Source organism: Panthera uncia (assembly GCF_023721935.1).
Source record: "Panthera uncia isolate 11264 chromosome B3 unlocalized genomic scaffold, Puncia_PCG_1.0 HiC_scaffold_1, whole genome shotgun sequence".
In the NCBI taxonomy this organism is placed as follows: domain Eukaryota; kingdom Metazoa; phylum Chordata; class Mammalia; order Carnivora; family Felidae; genus Panthera; species Panthera uncia.
Genome location: NW_026057582.1, coordinates 130,451,006 through 130,474,904, shown reverse-complemented (window position 1 = coordinate 130,474,904; position 23,899 = coordinate 130,451,006). Strand labels below are relative to the sequence as shown.

Genomic DNA, 23,899 nt, shown 5'->3' with positions numbered 1-23,899 from the left:
TTCATAACCCTGATCTGCGCCCACTGTGTGTGGGTTATGCCTCCTACCATGGCCGTGAAAACAACCGAACATTCTTGACACATTTCTAACCACTTCTAGTGGGGGCAGTCCAGAGCTGATTGAAAAACCCTGGGAGATGGGCGCCTGGGTGGCTCAGTCAGTTGGGTGTCTGACTTCGGCTCAGGTCATGATCTCGCGGTTCATGGGTTCGAGCCCCGCCTCGGGCTCTGTGTTGACAGCTCAGAGCCTGGAGCCTGCTTCGGGTTCTGTCTCTCCCTCTCTCTCTGCCACTCCCCTGCTCATGCTCTGTCTCTGTCTTCCAAAATAAATAAACATTAAAAATATTAAGAAAAAAAAAAGAAAGAAAAACCCTGGGAGAAACTAACATAAATCCCAGAAGACAAGTCTAAGAATATTCTTTAAAGTCTGTTTAATTCTGTTTTTAATAATAAAATAGAGTGAGCATCTTAAGTAGCCAAAAAAATTAATCAATAAATTACAACATCCTCTAAAAACAGAATATTAGGGACTCCTGGGTGGCTCAGTTGGTTAAGCATCCGACTTTAGCTCAGGTATGATCTCGCGGTTTGTGGGTTCGAGCCCCAGTTTGGGCTCTGTGCTGACACCTCGGAGCCTGGAGCCTGCTTCGGATTCTGTGTCTCCCTCTCTCTCTGCCCCTCCTCCACTCACGCTCTGTCTCTCTCAAAAATAAATAAACATTAAAAAATAAATAAATAAAAACAGAATTGTATGCTTTTTAAAATGACTTTAACAAAGCTACATTTATCATTGCGGATACAGTTCCTGAAGGTAACGTTGATTGAAAAGCATGGAACAATATAGTACTTACGTAAAATGTATAATCAGTAAAGTTTATGATCATGATAAATAGTATTATGTTTATCCTTGAATGTTATGGAACAAAATATATGGAAACAATAAATACAGTTTGCAACTACTGATTACTTCCAGCAGGGCATGATGGGAAAGTCACACAGAAAATGTGTTTAAATTTTTATTCTATAAGGTATGTCACTAGTACGTTTATGATCTACACTTTTCTATACACGACTGAAGAAATCTAAGTATAAAAGAACAGCAACGAGAGTGGATATGGGAATACATAACTAAGGCTGAAATGTTTGGATAGAACTAATAGGTCCAGAGATCTGAAAATGATTGGGGACTGAGGTGGATAAAAAATGTCAGGCAGGGGGCGCCTGGGTGGCTCAGTCGGTTAAGCGTCCGACTTCAGCTCAGGTCACGATCTCGCGGTCCGTGAGTTTGAGCCCCGCATCGGGCTCTGGGCTGATGGCTCAGAGCCTGGAGCCTGCTTCCGATTCTGTGTCTCCCTCTCTCTCTGCCCCTCCCCCGTTCATGCTCTGTCTCTCTCTGTCTCAAAAATAAATAAACGTTAAAAAAAAATTTAAAAAAAAAATGTCAGGAAGGGCGACATGGAAAATCAAAGGCCTTTACAACTATTTAGAACAAGAAAACCCGGGAAAGATTAGAGATCTCCCTTAGGGCAAAATATAGTGATTAAGCGTTGAAGCCCCCTACTTGTTAGTATTTATGTCATGTTTGCAAAGCACTTTCATGGCGATGATCTGCCTGGGTCCTACCGAGTGATATGGCAATAAAACAAGAGATATAAAGTAGAAAAAGAAGTCTATGGTACCTGACATGGGGGTAAGTCACTTCCTAGCTTTTTAAGTTGACATCATTTCTTTAGATGCAGTTAAAGTGAAATATAGTGTGCTGAAGAAGTTTGCATTTATGGTCTCCGAGAGCCAGTGTTTCTACTCTTGGGATGGGTGTAGAGAATTAGAATGCTGCTAGAATTCTAGACTGAGATCATTAGTTAAAGAGATACGGTAGAGAGCATTTGGAGGGATAATGGCCCCCATGGTCTCTATGTTTCCTGGTGACATTGAGATGTCCTGCAAAGTGTCCAACACGAAACTGGCTCAGTTTTGCAGCCAGAGCACCACTTTCCCCCAGAAAATTGGGTTATTCCTTCTCTGCTGTTGGGTTTTTGGTTCCTCTTGAATGTTTCTGTATGTTGCTCATGGTGAAGCATGGCGCATAGACTCCCACAGATTTGATCAACTGTTTCCCGTCTTGCCTTCTTTCTACCTCCCTTGAAGACCCATCAGTTTCTTCTTTTTTTTTTTTTAACGTTTATTTATTTTTGAGACAGAGAGAGACAGAGCATGAACGGGGGAGGGTCAGAGAGGGAGGGAGACCCAGAATCCGAAGCAGGCTCCGGGCTCCGAGCTGTCAGCCCAGAGCGCGACGTGGGGCCTTGAACTCACGGACCGCGAGATCATGACCTGAGCCGAAGTCAGACGCTCAACCGACTGAGCCACCCAGGCACCCCTCATCAGTTTATTCTTTAAATTGAGCTTCCTGCCTTCTCTTGCTTGCGTTTGTAAAATTTCAGTGCTGTAATAAGATTTTGCTCTCCTGCTCCTCCTCCTCCCCTGGTTTGTTTTATTTCACTCTTGGTAAGAAATGAATCAGAAAAATTTAGAACATTCCCACGTCTTCCAAATCTGTCCATTTTGGCAACTTATGCGAAGGCATTGACGTTCCACTGAATATTTCTGTGTTGGGGGTCCCTAAGGCCACCCCCAGGTCTGGTGGCTCTTTAGGAGGACTTACAGAACTCAGTATTTGGTCTGAAAGTGATGATTTGCTCTGGGAAAGGATGGATGCAAAACAAAACCAGCAAAGAGAAGAGTGCCCAGGAAGTCTGGAGGAAACCAGGCACAATCTTCCCAGTGGGATCAACTAGGGCATATTTAATTCCTCTGGCAAGGAGTTGTGGCAACATGTATGATACGTTGCCTACCGGGGATGCCCGTTAGAGAAAACTTTTTATTGGGTTTTAATCGGGAACCGGTCGCATAGATCCTCTCTGCCTAGCATGTACTAAAATTCCAGACTCTTAGAAGGAAAGCAGGGATTCGGCATAAACCAAATCGTTTGCATGTACAGTGGGGGCACAATGAGCCACTCTGGTCAGAGTGATTGGAAACCTTGCAAAATCTCAGGTTCCCAGACACCAGCTCAGGACCAACCTGGAGAGCAGGAGTAAGAGATCAGCAATCTCAGACCTGCTAGTTGTGCTTTTTTGCACTGATTACTTTATTCTCTTGTTGAATGGAATGTTCACTGGTGCAGACTCATTTAAAAAGTCACGTGTCCCTTTTGTTAAACTTTCAGGGAGAGGTGCTAATTGTGGATATCCTGTTGGAGATTGGAATAAGAGTGAAAGCACAGGTATCTGAGGGCTGCAGAAACTCCAGCCCCTTCCCCTTTCCTTCACTCCTCTCCAGACAGAGTATGGATTAGGAATGACTGATAAAGAGAGAGGAGTGATTCTGGGACCTTCTTCTACAGGTGAGATTTTAAAGAATAGCAGTGGGGCAGAGTTTGGCGTCAGCCAGAGAAGACAGGAACTGCTTTCAGATAGTGTATTTTGTTTCTTTCCAAGAACATAGGTAGTGGGACTGAAAAAGGCATCCAGTCCTTTTGGTTGGTCTTCGTTCTTGGAGGGGATTCTGTCCCCGTGATTAAAAAAAATTTTTTTTTGTAATGTTTATTTATTTTTGAGAGAGAGACAGAGCATGAGCAGGGGAGGGGAAGAGAGAGATGGAGACACAGAATCCGAAGCAGGCTCCGGGCTCCGAGCTGCCAGCACAGAACCCAGTGCGGGGCTCGAACCCACGAACTGTGAGATCATGACCTGAGCCGAAGTCGGGCACTCAACCGACTGAGTCACCCAGGTGCCCCTATCCCCATGATTTTTTAAATAATATATCTAACGTGTAGAATGATTTTTTCTACCTCAATTGGATTACAAATTTAGTAGCAATTTGACTGATTGATTGCGAAGCTGCATTTTAGGGGGGGAAAAAGCCAAATTTATTTTAAAAGCACTTGCATTTTCTGTTTCTTATAGAAGAGTGATTTGCAGGGACTTTTCTATTAAGGATAGTCCCCTTTATTATTTTTCTAAAATTTTTTTAGTATTTATTTATTTTTGAGAGAGAGAGAGAGAGAGAGAGAGCGAGCACGAGCGGAAGAGGGGCAGAGAGAGAGGGAGACACAGGATCTGAAGCAGGCTCCAGGCTCTGAGCTGTCAGCACACGGCCCGAGGCGGGGCTCGAACCCGCTAACTGTGAGATCATGACCTGAGCCAAAGTCGGATGCTTAACTGACTGAGCCACCCAGGCACCCCAAGGATAGTCTCCTTTAGATAACATTTCTGTGGTGGGGAAGTTGTTTCTTATACCAGCTCGATTAAATATAGTCAAACGTAGAGCCTCTTATCCCTGTTTTATCAGAATTCAAAATAATCCTTTCACAGACTACAATTTGCCTTTATCCTTTCCCACAGGAGGAAACGGATACCACAGGAGGAGTGTATGTCATCGGATTTTCATCTTTATTGAATCTAGTTTAAATTTTGCTTTTTCCTCCCATTTTAACAGGGTGCGATATGAAATTTCCTTTCTGCCGGTGATAAAAATATCTTAATGGTTCTCTAAAAAGCTAGTAATGACACATTCTGACTACTAATAACTACTTGCGGCTCTGTCATTCGAGTTGATACTTAGATTGTGAAAATAAACCCTTTTCATCATATTTACGCTAAAGGGGAACGTTGAGAAGCACAGTCTGAGCCCGGGTGACTGAATAATGTGCCGAATAATCAATTATGCTGTTGTCATTCTCAGACCTCTCTCCTTTGTGTTTCTTATTCACACCGTGGATGTGGTGCAGGTTCTATCAGATACTTTGGGGCCGGCATTTAAGAGGTTTGTTGTTCTCTTTTTCCATTTGGCCAATTGCTCGCAGCCAGCTGGGGAGGATGTCTGGGTTAAAACCGTAATAAATGAAACTTCCATTAGGCCTCTGGGCTTGGGGCCATTTCCTGCAAAGACCTTATCCTGCCGTTTAGTGGTTTGAAGAAGCAGAAGGCTTCTTTCTGTTCAATAAATGAAGGCTGCGTGTTACCAGGCTGGGCACCACAGGTATCTCGTTGGGCGAAGCTTCTAGCGCTGATGGTTTGCAGAGCGTGGGCTACATTGTCACTTGCAGCTCTTTGGATCTTATGATGATGACCTGGGAACTTCTCTCATGCTAGACGATGGAGCCGATATGTTTCAGTTTGTTTGTAAATCTCCTCTGAGGTGAGGAAGCTGACTCTCCAGATCGTTGGATTTGTCTCACCGGCTTTTTTCTTCAAGTCTAACTGTTCCTTGAATTTATTCTTGTGTTAGACTTTCCATCTTCATGCACCGTCGGTTGGAGGGGTAATGTTTTCAGGCGTCGAAGCGACCACAGTCTAGTGGTATATTCGCTTTATGTACACCTTTAAGAACACTTCTTCTTGGAGGGGCCTGTATTTTAATATTTATACGTTTGTAGTTCTGGACCTCTGGTTCTGTGCTACTTACACACATGGGGAAATTTTGGTCAGAAGGATTTTGCAAAACTTACTTTTTTAAAAAAAATTTTAATGTTTATTTATTTTTGAGAGAGAGAGAGAGAGAGATCGAGCGAGTCAGGGAGGGACAGAGAGAGGGAGGGAGACACAGAATCCGACAGGAGCCAAAACAATGATGAGGGGGATGTCCTTCCTACTTCATGATGCTGTAGTTTTGAGAACAGGGCTAAATCATTGCTTTCTTTCCTTTTCTTTTTCCTTCCTTCCTCCCTCCCTCCCTCCCCCCCCTCCATCTTTCTTTCTTTCTTTCCTTTCCTTTTCTTTCTTTCTTTCTTTCTTTCTTTCTTTCTTTCTTTCTTTCTTGTTTTAATCTCTATCAATCCTCCCACTATTCTGGTGGGATCACAGTAGTGGGTTGTTTCTGATCAGAGGATTGAAAAGGGGAGTTCCAAGGCTGCCTGGGTGGCTCAGTTGGTCAAGTGTGTGACTCTTGGTTTTGGCTCAGGTCCTGATCTCATGGTTCGTGGGTTCGAACCCCTCATTGGGCTCTGTGCTGACAGCGTGGAGCCTGCTTGGCATTCTCTCCCTCCTCTGCCCCTCCCCTGTGCACTCTCTCTCTCTCTCTCTCTGTCACTTTGAAAATAAATAAGTAAACTTAAAAAATTAAAAATAAAATGAAGAAAAGGGGACTTCCAGGGTATCAGAGAGTATCAGGGGAGGCAGCTGAGAAGAGGGGCTCAGGAAATGATTCCATAAAGCTTGTGAATTCCTGAACTGACCACAACCTGCACATTCATGCATCTGATCATGATTAGCATGCCATCTACTTTGAGAATGTAGTTAATGAATAGAGCTCTATACAAGTCTCAGAGTGACCTCTATATGGTGCGTGCCCAGGACAGATTGCAATGGCCCTTCATGGCTTTTGAGAACAACACTGACCTCAGCCCACAAAATGTGGGTTGGAATTTGTGGCTGGAAGCTAATCAGATGACTGACAAAACAGTAACATCAGCATTCTCCATAGATTTAAATAAGGCTCGAGATTTTATAAGAACATTCAGAATGTCTAGGATATGATCCATGTTGGCCTATGAAGGACTACAAAAATCTCAAATCGCATGGAAAAGACAATGGATGACAAATAAAATATGACTTTAAAGCAGCTATTATAAAAATGCTTCAGTGAATAATCGTGAATTCTGAAGTAAAAGGTAAATTGGAATGTATCCATAATGAAATAGGAGATATAAAGTAGAACCAAATGGAAATTTTAGAACTGAAAAATACAGTAGTCTCCCCACCTTGCCCTCTCCTACCCCACCCCCAGATTTCCTCACTATGTACATTCAGTACCAAAATGGAGATGAGAGAGGAAAGAACCAGTAAATCTGAACGTAGATCAATAGAAACTATACAGTAAGAACAAAGGAGAGAAAGATTGAAAAATATTGAACAGAGATGCTGAGACTGTTGGACAATAACAACAGGCGTAATGTTTGTATTATTGGAGTCCCAGAAGGAAAGGAGAAAGAATGTGGCTAAAAGTATTCCAAGAAATAATGGCTGCAAACTTTCCAAGTTTGACAAAAGACATAACCTTATAGATTCAAGAAGCTAAGCTACCCCAAACAAGATAAACTCAAAGAAACACACACCCACATATCATAACTGCTGTAAACTAAAGACAAAATTTTGAAAGCAGTCAGAGAAAAAGTGACACCTTCTCTGTAGGAGAACAGTGATTCAAATGACTCAGATTTCTCAGTGGAAATCATGGAAGCCAGAGGAAAGGTCATACCATTTTTAAAGTGCTGAAAGAAAAGTGTTGAATCTGGGATTCTAAGAAAATATCTTTGAAGATGAAGTGAAGATATTCTTATATGAGGTAAAATCTAAAGAATTTGGAGTCGACAGACTTGCAATAAAATAACCAGTTAAGGAAATTTCTTATACTATTGGGAACTGATACCAGAAATTTGAAAATCAGGAATGGAGAAAATAGTAAATATGATAGACTGTTCTTCTCTTCTTGAATTATTCCAAATACGGTTCATGATTGAAATCAAAGTAAAAGCTTGTCTGATAGGAATTTGCAGTGTATTTAGATGTAATATAGAAGACAACTTATCAAGGGGCAAGGAAGAGGATACCTATATCATTATATGGTAGGCAGAATAATCTCCTGCCCTACAGAATCCCACGTCCTAATCCTCAGATGCTGTGAATATGTTACGTTAAGTGGGAAAAGGATTTTGCAGATGAGATTAAGACTGTAGACCTTGAGATAGTGAAAATATGCTGTATTATCCTGGTGGGCCCAACTGAATCACATTGAGTCCTTAAAAGTTGAAGAGGACGACAGAAAGGTGGATCAGAGAGATGATTCTAAGGAGAGTGTGAAAGGTTAATTATGCATGTTGTAACTTCTAGAGCAACCACTAAAATTTTATTAAAAGAAATGTGGTCAAAGTCATAATTGATGTATTAAGTGGAACACTAAACAATAGTGTTAACCTTGAAAAAAGCAAGGAAGGGAAACAAAAGAATAAAAAACAATGGAAACAAACAAAACATATAGGTTGGGAACCCTTAATACAAACATATCAATTATTACATTAAATGTAAATGGTCAAAACAAACCAATTAAAAGATTGTCAGATTGGATTTAAACAGTAAGAAGATATACCAATTATAAACATGTATCCAACTAACAGCCCTTCAAAATACAGAAGCAAAACCTGACATAGTGAAAGGAGAAATAGACAAATTCATAATTATAACTGAGTAACCCAGCACACCTCTCTAGGTAAGACTAGTAGACCGAAACTGAGCAAGAGTATAGAAGAACTGAATCATTAACCCACTAGATCTAATAAACATTTATATAACATTCAACCAAATCCTAATTGACTAAAATATTTCTAAATGAAGATAGAAACAATCCTTTTTAGCATATTTGCAAGTTAAATTATGAGATGTGAAATAATGTATTTGTGTCTTACTAATGCAAAATAGAGGTTTATATTTAGAGCAACGTTTTAAAAAGCAGCAAAAAGTGGTAAAATATTTTGTGCTTTCAAAGCTAGAATGACTCAGTGTGCAATAATTGAAATTATAATAATTTAAAAACCAGCTAACATTGTCTTAAATATTTACTCTGTGCCAAGCAGTGTTCTAAACACCTAATATAGACTAATTCATTCAGTCTTCACAAGAGGCCAATGAGGTAGTTATGGTTAAGCTCTGTAAAATTGAAATAATAATGAGATCCAGAGATTTTGAATAAATTGAGTAAGATACCAAAATTGGAAATGATAACAACAGTATCAATCAAGATTAAAAAAATAGTTTTTCTTCGCTGAACACTTTCTCTGCATTTGACGCTGTGCCTTGCACTTTGTGTCATTCTGTTTGTACACCAGATAATATAATCCCCATTGGATGGGTGAGACAATTGAGGCTTAGTACAATGGCTTGCCCCTGATGGTACCTCTAAGTAGGATGTAGCAAAGCAAAATTCCAACCCATGGAGTCTGTCTCTAGAACCCTAGCTTTTCATCTCTGCATTGCCTCCTGAAGATACCCATTTCATCCTGGGAGAAGCTCTTGCCTGTACTGGTGGTCGTCTGGCAAAGGCTGTGGACTCTCACAGTCCTGCTCTTCGAAAGGCAATAACTTCTCTATGGCTAAATATCCTGTCTTGGAGTGAGATAGGGCCGAATACAAATGCTTGGAGTCCTTAATTTTAGAAAATGTGTTTTGTTGTGGCTCTTGTCCTCTTTTATCCTCAGCCAAACATGACAGTGGAATAGAGGCAGGTCAGAATGACCTGACCCACTGCTCTTTTTTGTTCTGGAAGGGTCTCTTACGAGCTACTTGACACACAGAATAAGGTTTATTTCTCCAAATTTGATTTTTTTGGGTTAAATCTCTAAGTCCTTCAGATAAATATCTTTTTTAAAAACATGATTTTTCATCATGATAAGTATACTCTTTAATTCCCAACTACTCAGTCACCTCCCCTTTGGTAACCATCAGTTTGTTCTCTGTAGTTAAGAGTTACTTACGGCTTCTCTCTCTCTGTCTCTCTCTGTCTCATCATTTGTTTCTTTTTTTTATTTGAAAAGACTTTTTAATGTTTATTTTTGAGAGAGAGAGCGGCGGGGGAGGGAGACAGTGCACAAGCAGGGGAGGGTCAGAGAGAGAGGGAGACACAGAATCTGAAGCAGGCCTGAGCTGTCAGCACAGAGCCTGACGCGGGGCTTGAACCCACCAACCGTGAGATCATGACCTGAGCTGAAGTTGGACGCTTAACCGACTGAGCCACCCAGGCACCGCTGATCATTTGTTTCTTAAATTGAACATGTGAGTGAGATCATATGGTACTTGTCTTCCCCACCCCCCCCCCTTCGGTTTATTCATTTTGAGAGAGAGAGAGAACATGCAGGGGAGGGGCAGAGAGAGAGAGGAGAGAGAGAATCCCAAGCAGGCTCTGCACTGTCAGCACAGAGCCCGACGCAGGGCTCTATCTCACGAACTGTGAGATCATGATCTGAGCCAAAATCAGGAGTCAGATGTTTAACCGACCGAGCCACTCAGGTGCCCTGGTATTTGTCTTTTTCTGACTTGTTTTGCTTAGCATTGTACTCTCTGTCTCTATCGATGTTTTGCAAATAGCAAGCAAGACTTCCTTTTTTTTATGGATGGATAATATTCTATTGTGTATATGTATACACAAATATTTCTTTTTTTTTTAAATTTTTTTTAATGTTTATTTTTGAGACAGAGAGAGGCAGAGCATGAACGGGGGAGGGTCAGAGAGAGGGAGACACAGAATCTGAAACAGGCTCCAGGCTCTGAGCTGTCAGCACAGAGCCCGACGCGGGGCTCGAACTCACGGACCGCGAGATCATGACCTGAGCCGAAGTCGGCCGCTCAACCGACTGAGCCACCCAGGCGCCCCTACACAAATATTTCTACCACACCTTCTTTATCCCGTTATCTCTTGACGGACACTTGGGATGCTTCCATAGTTTGGCTGTTGTAAATAATGCTGCATTAAACATAGGGGCACACGTATCCCTTGGAATCAATTTTTTTCTCTTCTTTGGGTACATACCCAGTAGTGCAATTCCTGGATCATAGGATAGTTCTATTTTTAATTTTTTGAGAAACCTCCATGCTGTTTTCCAGAGTGGCTGCCTCAATTTGCATTTCCACCAACAGCGCGTAGGGGTTCCTGTTTCTCCACATCCTCGCCAACACTTGGTGTTTCTTATGATTTTGATTTTAGCCATTCTTTTTTTTAAAGATTTTTTTTTTAACGTTTATTTATTTTTGAGACAGAGAGAGAGCATGAACGGGGGAGGGTCAGAGAGAGGGAGACACAGAATCTGAAACAGGCTCCAGGCTCTGAGCTGTCAGCACAGAGCCCGACGCGGGGCTCGAACTCACGGACCATGAGATCATGACCTGAGCCGAAGTCGGCCGCTCAACCGACTGAGCCACCCAGGCACCCCTTAGCCATTCTTACAGACTTAAGGTAATATCTCCTTGTAGTGTTGATTTGCATTTTCCTGATGATGAGTGATGTTGAACATCTTTTCATGTGTCTTTTGGCCATCTGGATGTCTTCTTTGGAGAAATGTCTGTTCATGTCTTCTGCCCACTTTTAATTGGATTACTTATTTCTTGGGTGTTGAATTATATAAGTTCTTTACATATTTTGGATACTAACCCTTTATCAGATAGGTCATTTGAAAATATCTTCTCCCATTCAGCATGTTGCCTGATTGTTGACTGTTGTTGTTTTCTTTGCTGTGCAGAAGCTTTTTATTTTGATGTAGTTCCAATAGTTTGTTTTTCCTCTTATTTCCCTTCTCTCAGGAGATATATCTAAAAAAAAAAAAATGTTACAGCCAATGTCAGATTACTACCTGTGCTCTCTTCCAGGATTTTTATTGTTTCAGGTCTCTTGTTCAGATCTTTAATCCATTTTGAAGTTATTTTTGTGTTTGGTGAAAGAAAGTGGTCCCGTTTCATTTTCTTGTATCCAAATTTGATTTTGATTTGATCCCTATTGAGTCCAATCTGTAATATCTCAAATGGCCCCCTTTCCTGCATAGCATTTACCAGTCTGTGTAATTACATATTTATTTGTGGAGCATTCCTATCACTCACACTCAGATTCTGTGTCTCCCTCTCTCTCTGTCCCCCCCCACCCCCAAAATAAAAATAAAACATTAAAAAACATTAAAAAAAATACTTGCAGACATTACCGATCAAATGCTTCAGTCTTGATCCCTTAGTGGAAAATGTGAGACTTTCAAGTCACATTTTAAGCTTTGATGTGCTCGGCTACCGCCGCGAAGGCTCATGTTCTGTCTTCTTATATTCTGTTTTCTAGGATCCACTGAAGTTGTTTTCCGTAGAGAGACACTCTCTCATGGAGTGATTTCCTGGTTCTTCATGCAGTCATGGATATGGATAAACCATCTGTCTGGGGCTCTTTGAAACAGCGGACCAGGCCTTTGTTAATCAACCTGAGCAAGAGGAGGGTGAAGAAGAATGCAGACAAACCCCTAGATCTAAGGGCAAGGCGTCCCCTGGACCGCCGCCTCAGCCTTTCTGTCCCTGACCTCCTGGAGGCCGAGGCCTTGGCCCCAGAGGGGCGGCCTTACTCTGGGCCCCAGTCGTCCTATACCTCGGTGCCCAGCAGCCTGTCGACTGCAGGGATCTTTCCCAAGAGCAGCAGTAGCTCCTTGAAACAGTCTGAAGAAGAATTGGATTGGAGCCAGGAAGAAGCAGGCCACCTCCACGTGGGGGAAACAGACTCCGAGGAGGCCTATGCCTCTCCTGCCGAGGACAGGAGACCTTCCAGCAATGACATCTTGGATCTGCTCCAGAAAACTCCCCTTGAAGAAGATGCACTGGAAGAGCCGGAGGTGAGACCAGGGCTGGGCGCTTTCCTATTCCTTTTTCCTTTCTTTTCTTTCTTTCTTTCTTTCTTTCTTTCTTTCTTTCTTTCTTCCTTTCTCTCTGTTTTAAGTGCACTCGATGCCCTTGGAAAATTTGGTTGGGAGTTATTTTTGTGGTTAGCTTGGATGGAAAGAATGTCATTTACAAGAATGTAGATTCAGGTGATATTGATTGCACCCACTGTTCCCGTCTGTTTTAGGGTTGACCTCTGTGTATTTTAAAACTATTACAGACAACCTTTCTGGGATACTTTAAGGCATTAAAAGCCCTATTGGATGGGTTTGCCTTTTTCCATCTCCCTGCCAAAGAAATTAAGAGCATAACTTTTCCTTGAACTTTCTGCTTTAAGCGTACACGTGTCTCTCTCTCCACCACTGCTCGGTCCTCCATACGCAAGGATGCATGGGCGTGTGCACATGTGTATGTGCTAGGGCACACGTGTGGATACTGGTTTGTGGACAGCTTCACTTGCATGCTCTAAAAAACACCAAAAGGAAGAAATCTGAAGGATGCAAATTCTTACAGATTCACTGGTTTTACAAAGCTCTGGCATTTCAATAAGGTAAAAGAACCAAATCTAGTTATGAGACAAATCTTGTACTTCTAGAATGAATTTCACGTAAATTCAGCCACCAGATTACTAAATCATGATTTGGATGATATTAGGTTTTTTTTTTTTTTTTTTGTAATTTCCACATTAATGGCACTGAAGTATGTTGTGGTGTCGAGGGAAGTTAAGTTTTGTTTTTGTTTTTGTTTTTATATTCCAGGTTAATGTTATAATTGCATGGGAAGCTGGTTATTTCACTCAGCATTTTGGTTTTACTTTCAGAACCAAAGCCTGTTAATTATGTCATATCTTTGGGTGTCATTACAGAATGGATCGTGGGTACTCGGAAGGTGTGACCAGATTCCTTTGGAAACATTACAATAAAACACCCTTAGCCATTCAATGACTATCTTTTTCACTGCCCCTTACATTTAGGAAATTCGTTTTGCAATGAGGTTACGGTTTTTACTGTTGTTTATAAATTGAAAGGTTCTATTTCTGTTCATCAAAATATGAATTAGGTGAATTATTAAACATAGCTCAGGGGCGCCTGGGTGGCGCCGTCGGTTAAGCGTCCGACTTCAGCTCAGGTCACGATCTCGCGGTCCGTGAGTTCGAGCCCCGCGTCGGGCTCTGGGCTGACGGCTCGGAGCCTGGAGCCTGTTTCTGATTCTGTGTCTCCCTCTCTCTCTGCCCCTCCCCCGTTCATGCTCTGTCTCTCTCTGTCCCAAAAATAAATAAAAAACGTTGAAAAAAAAAATTTAAACATAGCTCATAATTCACAGTTGAGTGGGAAGGGGGTAACATTGAGAATTAGGTACTGAAGTTAATCTTTATCTTGGTACTTATAAGTTATCAGAAAAAAAAAAAATGGGTGGGTTTCTTGGCTTTGACCGGGTAACGCTCTCAGATTAGAATTTTTTTTTTTTTTTAAGTTAGTGCTGTGAAACTGTTTTGTGGACTGTAAATATTTGCATACCTACTCTGGGGCACCGTAAGGGTTACGACTGGAAATAGAAATGGATGGGAGAGTGACCCTGCCTTCAAGTTCTGTTGTATTGAGAGACAGCTTTGTACAGCTCTAAAGGCAGCAGAAAAGGCAAGCAGATACTGAAACTGTGCAAAACATCCAAGCCTTGCCTCTTGGCAGCTTAGGAGGTAGGAGAAATCAGCGCGTGGGTCATAGATGTGTCATGTGAGGCATTGTGCAAGCCGGGATAGGTTTGATAGGTGAAGAAATATGGTGAACACGGGCCTGTGGGTGGGGTAGGTGGGGGTAGTGAGCATTTTGCTGCACCTGAAACAAAGGCTTGAAGAACTTTCTGGTGCGATGTATGCTGGGAAGGGTGGGCTGGGCTAAGGGGCTGGTTAGTGATGGTGAACGGCTGATTGGCAGATGGTTGGTTGCCAGTGGTTATTTTTTCTTCTCAGGACTAACTCCAAAAAATCTTGCAATTCCTAGTCCTTTACCAATAGAACATTTTCATTAATTTTCTCCTTTAGCTCAGCCCTTTGAAAGAAAGCAAATGGGCACCGGGGTGGCTCAGTCGGTTAAGCATCTGACTCTTGATTTGGGGTCGGGTCAGGGTCTCAGGGTTCGTGAGATTGAGCCCCGTGTTGGGCCCTGTGCTGACAGCGCGGAGCCTGCTTGGGATTCTCTCTCCCTCTCTCTCTCTCTCTCTCTCTCTCTCCCTCTCTCTCTGCTCCTCCCCGCGATTCTCTCTTGTCCATTGCTCTGCCTACCCGCCCTCCTTCTGTTGCCCGTCCCCCCCCCCCCCACCATATTGGGTGGGCTTTTCCCACTACCCAAGGATCTCGAGCTTATTACATAGTATAGAAGTTAGTCACTCCCTCGCTTATCTTCTCCACTAGGCTGTGTAATTTGGTCAGTGGGTATATCCAAGGGAGTTGCATCTAATTTGTCTTTGTTTTCTGAGGGCCTTGCTGTGTGCCTGACACATACCATCTGCTCACTCCATATTTGTGTAATGAGGAAATCAATGACAGCAATGTGTACATTCAGGTTAGGACGGTTTTTGTTAGTGTCTTTGTCGTGAGTTCTCGTCAGTTTATGATTTAATTAAAGTCTGATTTTCTTGTTTTGTTTTGTTTTTTTTAAAGAAGCACATCATACTGTAAATGAAATTTCTTTTTGTATGACATTAACTGAAAAACAGAGATTTAGACAGGGGTAGACTTTATAGCCCAAGTCCGATACTGGCTTTAAATCTGTTCTTCTCTTTTTTTTCTTTTTTTCTTTTTTTCTTTTTATTTTATTTTATTTTATTTTATTTTTTTTCTTTTTTTAAATAAAAAAAATTTTTTTAACATTTATTTACTTTTGAGACGGAGAGAGACAGAGCATGAAGGGGGAGGGTTAGAGAGAGGGGGACACAGAATCTGAAACAGGCTCCAGGCTCTGAGCTGTCAGCACAGAGCCCGACGCGGGGCTCAAACTCATGGACCACAAAATCATGACCTGAGCCAAAGTCGGCCGCTTAACCGGCTGAGCCACCCAAGCACCCCATCTTCTCTTTTTTTTCAATGAAGGTGGAAGTCCTGGGGAATCCGTGAGTTTTGGGGTTGGCTAATCTGTATCTAGGATGTGGGCCATCTGTTTCCTTCCTAATGAATAGTGGCCAGGTTTCTATCACTTTCATGAAATTGGGGGAAGGAAGGAGCGGGGAGGAAGGGGTTGGCAAGTGACAAACCCAGTGCCCCACAGGGACAATCAGATGTTCACCGAGTATCCTTGCTGTGACTTATTTTGTTTGTAGCTTTCTAGAGGGGTAAGGAAAGTAACTTCTGTGGTCGGAGGCACCCATTGGGGTTTGTCTTCCATGTTTTTTATGCAATGGCAACTTGGTACCAGGCTGAGCCCGCAGCCGTGGGATAAGACCCCAAATGATGGTGTCTGAATGTTTTCTAGTTTCTTCTTAGTCCTGCCAGTGTCAGCAGGGAAGCAAGGTGCAGGTTGACAGTTATGGGGAAATGGAATGAGGAAGCAAAGCACAAAATTAAGAAGGAAGAGGAAGAAAGAATGTGAGAACAGAGAAGCCACATGGAGCCTTGGAAGAGTCTCTGAAGGTGCTTCAACCAGCCATAAAACCAAAATGGAAGAAAGTAGGTTTAGAATAAAGGATACGTTGGTCGAAGAGGATTCTCCAGACTTTTCTTTGGGCCCTCAATTCTGATCGCCGTGGGCATTGCACATAAACCCGATCTCAACTTGTTCTGACAGAATTTTGTGTCCCTGAAGTGCTCTCACACACAGAGACAGTTTTTCTTGGCAACATCACTGTTACCCGCCAGGTGGCCCAAGTGAAAAACCCATGAATGCCATGAGGCTGTCTCACTTTCCTTGCTTTTCACTGACATTTTCGTTTATGCATCTCACCTCTGTCTCCTCCTCACTTCTTCGTCTCGTACTTCTCTTCCAGGAAACCCTCTCACCCATCAAATTCTCCCTCCCTGTGAGCGTTTTCCCGACTGTACAGTCAGTGTTAATTACCCTGCTTTTGTTTGCCTGGCATGCCACTTTTGCTGTTACCGAGCGCTAACCTCATTCTGCTTTCTGCAGACATCTGTAGAGGAAGAAAGGGTTTGGAACAGGTAAGGGAGGTAGCAAAGGGAAAGCAAATTGGTAGTGGGCAAAGGTGTCACTGGGTAAGACCCTGAGAAGGTCACCTGCCTCCTAGACCTGTATTAACTGTCCAGCGGCCATCTGGCTCCGAGGACCAACTCATGATAACCCAATGCTCACGAGACAGAGCTATAAATGACAACCTTGACTGTTCGTAATGAGGGTTAAATACCGTATAGACTCTAATATTTATTTTGATAGCAACAGCACACTGTTTCATGATTGTCGAGTTACTTGGGAAGTCGAATCGTAATAAACCTCAACTTCATTAATGTGTAGGGAGTGATAATTATCTCAGGGCCTGGAAAAACTTGGGGAATCTGTTAGGCGTATGGACTCTTGGAAGTCGGCCTACATGAGAAGTCACATAGAATCGGGAGATTGTTTTACGAACATGAATCTCTGCAAGGAGAATGGGTAGGTTCCACACTGAATGGTGTCTGGGAAGCCATCCATCTCACGATAGAGATTGAGGTGCAAAGGAGATCTTGACATGCTCACACTTTGTTCGCTTGAGCCAATGACCTCCATATCCACATGGCCAACCTGCCTAGGCCACAAAGCCACGATTCGTAAAGTCCTGTGGCATAGGCTGTCTCTTCCCCCTGTAGGGTTCAAGGACGAGTCCAAACTTTTACCCAGGCTTTCTTGCATGACCTTTCCCTTTTTATTGATTGACACATTAATTTATTAGCTGTCTATTTTCACTTTCAGTCAGGCCGGTAGGGTTTCATGGTTGCCTGGCAACCAGATTGCCTGCTTTCAATGACTTTGTATGTCGGGCCTCTGATGGATGAAAGGTGGTCTTACAGTTTTATTCTCCTTGCTGCCATCACCAAAACTTGGGCACGGGAGGTGGTAAAGGGCACCTTATGTTCCTGTTATTTTGATAGCAGCAGCACACTGTTTCATGATTGTCAAATCATAATAAAGCTCAACTTCATTAATGTGTACGGAGTGATAATTATATCAGGGCCTGGAAAAACTTGGGGAATCTGTTAGGTGTATTGACCCCACCTTGTATTTAGTTGGTTATTTAGAAATTGGCCTCGTGTTAGATTGGAAGCTCCTGAGGAACAGAGATGATGCCTTCTTTTTCTTCCTGCCCAGCTTTCTGCAAACCTTGTTTCTGTGAAATATATTGACTCATGTTTCTCTGACACTGACTTCAAAAAATAATGTTTTTAATGTTTTTATATATTTGAGAGAGAGAGAGAGAGAGAGAGAGAGAGAGAGAGAGAGAGAATGAGTGGGGAAGGGGCAGAGAGAGAGGGAGACACAGAATCCGAAGCAGGCTCCAGGCTCTGAGCCATCAGTACAGAGCCCGATGCGGGGCACAAACTCGTGAACCGTGGGATCATGACCTGAGCTGAAGTCGGATGCTTAACTGACTGAGCCACCCAGGCATCCCTCTGAAGCTGACTTTTAAGCCACACACCATGCTACGTGCTGTGGAGCCTTAAGAAGTTCAGCTGGTTGAGGAAGGTGGTGATACATGGAGGCCCTGGATGGGGGGGTTGGAGGGGGATGTACAGTGAGCACTAATGGACTTCCCAAATGTCAGATTAAATATGGAGAAGCTACAGTTAAGGAGACCCAGAGGGAGAATAGCTTTTCTTTTCTTGTTTTTCCTTTGCATTTTCTTCTCACTTCCTTCCCTAGTACTTATTTTACGAGATGCTCTCTCTTGCCTTGTAAAATCAGGTACTGAGGAAATACAGAAAGTTGCCTCTGGTTCCCGTCCTCTGTGTTGATGATGTAGTTGAGAGTAGGCCCAGATATTGGAAAACATGACCAAGGATCCGAGGTGGTCTCAGTCCCCGGTCAGTGCTAGCTGACCATTTGAGGTCAGTAGAGAGGGTCGCTCTGAGCAGGTGGTCAGGGAGGGCACGTTATGTGTCTAAGACTCAGGTAGGTAGGGAGGAAAGCCTAGTAGTTAAGTTTCATTCAAAATAAAGTTTTAAGCCTAAAAAAAAAATATAGAGAATTCGTGGGCCAAAACTATGGGGCAGGCATGGGCTCACTGCTATGATTATGTTTGTATTTATTCGTGTTATTATAGTTATTTTTATCAGTACACTTTCCAGAATGCAATGAGGGCTGAGAAGGTTTAATGGCTTACCTAAGGTCATCCAGGTAGTGTTAGAGCTAGGATCCGAATCTGGGAACTGTCTGAATCCAAAGCCCGTACACAAAACTGTGTGCACAGCAAGGAGTTTGGAAATGTGATCCTTTAACCTGGGACACCTCCGAGTCGGTGATCTAAAAAAGTTGGTAATGAAAGGAAGATATTGGTTGTTATTTCTCTGTGTCCACTCTGCCCTTTTATATTTTTTATTTATTTTAATGATTTTATTTTTGAGACAGAAAGTGAGCAGGGGAGGGGCAGAGAGAGAGGAAGACACAGAATCCAAAGCAGGCTCCAGGGCTGAAACATACAAACCGAACTGTGAGATCATGACCTGAGCCGAAGTGGGATGCTTAATGGACTGAGCCACCCAGGCAACCCCCACTGTGCCTTTTTAAATACAGGGGTAATTATAGTGCTTGAATGGGTTTATTATGATGGCCAGCAACTAATAACCCTGAATGGAAGGATTACTGCCCCCCTCCCTCATTCATGTAATTCCCACCCCCCCACCCCCCGCCCCCACCGGGATACATCCTTTCCTGACATTTCATTTGGCAGTTGGTATTTTAAATAACTAGCTTTGGTGCCAGCTTATATAGATGAGCTGAGTGGTTTAGAGAAGTACCTGATTGGGATGTTTCTAGAACCGCTACTCGGCAACCACAGAGCTTCAGTTTAGTGACCACAAAGAAGCAAAATGAAAAACCGGTGCAGAGGAACGGGCCTCCAGCTGGTGAACGAGTACATTAGTGTCTCTGCACTTCAATTTCGGGCCCTTTTACGATTCTTGGTTTATCCCCCAAATCATCATTCAGCATCATGGTGTCGGCGAGCCAGGCGTGTCCGCCACGTTGCAGGGTCTTTCACAGCTTGGGTGCCCCGTTTCTTCTTCCCTCCCTCCTTTCTCACGCGTTGAGCACCTCGCATGTGCCGACGCTGCTCGGGGCGCCAGGAACCCAGCGGTCAAGAAGGGAGACAAAAATCCACTTCCTCCTGGAGAGCCTATCCTGATCTCAACAGTGGCAGGCTACAGATAGGTTCAGAGAGGGGTAGGTGGAAGGGAGAAAAACAAAGCACAGAAGATGCTTGCGCAGTGCTGGGGTGGTAGTTCTGCCCGGAGTGGCCAGGAAAGACCTCTTCTGAGATGGCGACATTTACCCGGCGGCCTAGAGGAGGCGAGGAAGGAAGGTGTGTGCGCGTCTGGAGGAAAAGCCTCTGCAGGGCAGAGAACAGTAAGTGCACCGGCTCCAGGCAGGGAGGAGAACACCTGGTGTGTTTCAGGAACAGCCAGGCGGCCGTGTGGCAGGACAGGAGCGGGGGAGTGGCAGCAGATGTCAGAGTTATTTCTGACGCTGGATCATGCAGACTTTCCCATCCTGTCGGGCGGTCCTGCTACACCACGAGGACTATCCGGGGTACCCACGAGGGGCATCCATCCAGAGGAGCGCTGGGGGCTCAATACTGTGCTGCTCGCAAGGCAGGGATCTGTAATATACAGGTGGCCTTGCGATACCTGCCCTATAGGCGGCGAATAGCTGAAGGAGAAGCTTTGCCTGGGGAGAGAGCCATGTAGGAAGCCTGCCTAGGCGGATGAGCCCTGTGTGCCAAGGGAGGTCCCACGGGCCCGAGGCGTCATTAGACATCTCTCCAACTGTCATGATACAAGTGTCAGGGGAGCGGAGGGAGGGAATGAAGGGAGGGACTCAGGTTGCTGACCTCTGTCATTGAGTTTTCTTCCTCATCTTCCTAAACACACTCCTTGTCTTAATACGAATCATGAGCAATATAATAGTCCTAATAGGAAAGCAACCCCAATCCGGTACCACCTTCCGAGAGGTTATGTATCAGGACCCTTGCTGGGTACGGAACATGAGCGTTATCTCCTTGGACCATCTGTCTGGCTCGCTCTGCATACAGGCAGCCTCGTGCGCTGTCCGGCCCCAGAAACATGGTAACGCTCAGTAGATCTCTTTGAATGAATGCATTTTTCTCCCAACAGTCGGTGAGGTGAGTGTCTTTTTTGCCCCTTGTGGGCAGGTTCCCACGTCTTGAATTTTAGGTCGCGTTTTCAAGGACGCGAAGCTAGGAAGTAGAACAAATCAGGTGGGAACCAGAGTCTTTGTGACTCCCGGGCCTCGTCTGCCCCTGCAGGGAGCTGCCGGTCAGCATGCCGGGCGAGGTGTTCTGACTTTGGATTTGGGGCAAGTCTGGGCACTGTGAAAAGAATAGAGGACCCAGGTCAGTCAAGGGAACGCCTAACTCTTTGGTCTCCCTTAGTGAGCAGCCATTTATCTCTTCACTTGGACTTCTTCATTTGTAAATTGATGATACTCCTGACAGCCTGTGGGCCCCTTAAAATAAGTTAATAGGAGTCCGTGTGTATTTGTATATTATAAAGTGCTAAGCAAACGTAAAGGGGACCATTATTCTTTTAAACTATCTCCAAGTGGGGCGCCTGGGTGGCTCAGTCGGTTGAGCATCCAACTTCGGCTCAGGTCATGATCTCAGGGTTCGTGAGTTCGAGCCCCGTGTCCGGTTCTGTGCTGATAGCTCAGAGCCTGGAGCCTGCTTTGGATTCTCTGTCTCCGTTTCTCTCTGCCCCTCCCCAACTTGTTCTCTATCTCACTCTCTCTGTCCTCTGTTTCTCTCTCAAAAATTAACATTAAAATTTAAAAAAAAAAAAAAAGAAATAAACTATCTACTGGTAACAGCATGGAAACAGCATGTGAAAGGTCAGTGGACAACTATGACTGAACAGGAAAAGAAAGGTTGAGTATACCAGGGGCCAACTTTTTCCATGAAGGGCCGGATAATCAGTATGTCCAGCTTTGTGGCCCCTATGGCCTCTATTGCAACTTCTTAGCCCTGGGATTGTATCCTGAGAGCAGCCATAGACAGTATGCAAATGAATAGGTGAGGCTGTGTTTCAAAGTTTAAACTTTATCTATAAAAGTAGGTGGTGGATTGTAATTTGCTGGTCACTGATTTTTTTTTTTTAATTTTTTTTTTAACGTTTATTTATTTTTGAGACAGAGAGAGACAGAGCATGAACGGGGGAGGGTCAGAGAGAGAGGGAGGCACAGAATCTGAAACAGGCTCCAGGCTCTGAGCCATCAGTACAGAGCCTGACGCGGGGCTTGAACTCACGAACTGCGAGATCATGACCTGAGCCGAAGTCGGACGCTTAACCGACTGAGCCACCCAGGCGCCCCTGCTGGTCACTGATTAATACTGACATGTGACTGAGTAGGGTATATAGGTACACAAATACACGCACACACACACACACGACTTATATTTTGCATATTATTATTCCAGGGTGATCACTTACAGAGAAAACACTCTTGGGAGTGGGGGGGAAACTAAATACGTGTACCTTGATTGTATGATCAATAGCTTCCTGCAAAGCTGTGTCAAAACACGATATGCATAGACTCAGCCATTTGGTAGACCTGAATTTTCTGAACAGACATCTAGTTTTTTTTTTAATTTTTTTTCATGTTTGTTCATTTTTGAGAGAGAGACAGAGACAGAGCATGAGAAGAAGAGGGGCAGAGAGAGAGGGAGGCACAGAGTCCGGAGCAGGCTCCAGGCTCCAAGCTGTCGGCACAGAGCCGGGCGCGGGGCTTGAACTCATGAACGGATTGAGATGGTGACCTGAGCCGAAGTCGGACGCTTAACCGACTGAGCCCCCCGCAGGTACTCCAGACACCGTAATTTTGTTCTCTAGTTGCCCTGTGGGTCGTTTTGATTCTGTCACTGGATCCGGGCTGTGCTTAAGGGTCTGGCTCGCCATCCCATTCCCTTTGCTTATTTCACTCCTTCCTTTGTCTTGTTGGGTGTTTGTGTTTGTGACCACTGTCAGCCAGAGTGTTCGGATTCTCGGTAACCTAGACGTGAGAGGAGTGGTTAAGTCAATATGTCTTACGGGGACTGCTTGCCATACTGACATGTCCCGAGTATTTTCCAGAGACTGTAGAAACGCTCTCCTGAGCCAGCTTTTTCCTCATTTAGCTTTCCTGGCTGTGGGTTGATGTCTCCTACTGAAGTTTAAACCCCCCGCGGTTGTTTACATGGTTTATAATTTGGCTTCCTGTGTGTACTTCATGGTGAGAGCCTTTGGATGAGCCACATGGGAGGTGGCATTTGTACAAGGTCACGTTTAGCATACACAAAAGGAAACTGTTTATTCACATCAGTGTCTTGTTCTTAGGATCCTTGGTGACTTTTCTGTTTTATATGATTGGCCCATCCATGCTCGTATCTCCCCGTATCCTGCTAAATTTTAATAAATTTGCCTTCCTGCAGCTAGAGGACTCTTCCCTAAAGAGAAGGCAAAGTTTATTACCTTGCCACCCTTTTCCGCTCAGGTAGAGTGGAAATACCAATGCAAACTCTCAGTCATTGAAAACAAAAGCAAACAAAAAACACAAAACCACTTATCCAAAAGGCAGCAGTGAGAGTTATGGGAGAGACGGTTAAACCAGATCCTAATTTTCATGCCACGTTGTTATTGCCATAATTTTGGAATGTTTCTAAGTAATTAGACCTTTTTTCCTATTAGCCTTTTTTTAGCATTATGATATTCAATTTAAAATTTTTTTAATGTTTATTTTTGAAAGAGAGAGAGAGAGAGAGAGAGAGTGAGCAGGGGAGGGGCAGAGAGAGAGGGAGACACAGAATCTGAAGTAGGCTCCAGGCTCCGAGCTGTCTGCACGGAGCCCTGACGCGGGGCTTGAACCCACGGACCGCAAAATCATGACCTGAGCTGATGTTGGACACTTAACCAACTGAGCCACCCAGGCGCCCCTAGCATTACGATATTCAAAATTATTCATCTTTCCCTGTGTCCTTAGAAATAACGTGTTTGGCATTTGTGAAACCAACACCAAATGCATAAATGTAGGATCGAATACTATTCGGCCACCAAAATGGTTTGAATGATTGCAGAGGACGACTTGGATAGGCTTCAAAGGCATTAGGCCGAGTGAACGATGTCAGTGTCAGATGTTTGCATATTGGCTGAGTCCATGTGTATGGTATTCTGGAAAAGATGAAATTACGTGAGGAAGACAGACAGGTGGCTGCCGCGGGCTGGGGATGATTTAAACCCCAGTGGGATAGCATGAATAAGTG

At 43.8% G+C, this 23,899-nt stretch overlaps 1 protein-coding gene across 9 annotated transcripts in view; it reads left to right on the top strand.

Moving 5' to 3' along the window:
* The window catches only part of MCTP2 (multiple C2 and transmembrane domain containing 2), a 248,416-nt gene that overhangs the window by 40,189 nt on the left and 184,328 nt on the right, over nucleotides 1–23,899 (top strand). For 8 of the 9 annotated variants that reach the window (XR_007453911.1, XR_007453912.1, XM_049614044.1 and 5 more), the window contains exon 2: nucleotides 11,868–12,405. Coding sequence is in view for 7 of the 9 variants with exons in the window: in XM_049614044.1 (XP_049470001.1) it covers nucleotides 11,938–12,405 (468 nt within the window). In the remaining 2 variants the exon portion in view is untranslated. Of the gene's footprint in view, nucleotides 1–11,867; nucleotides 12,406–19,308; nucleotides 19,996–23,899 lie in introns of those variants that run through there. The other variant, XM_049614046.1, reaches the window with a different exon arrangement.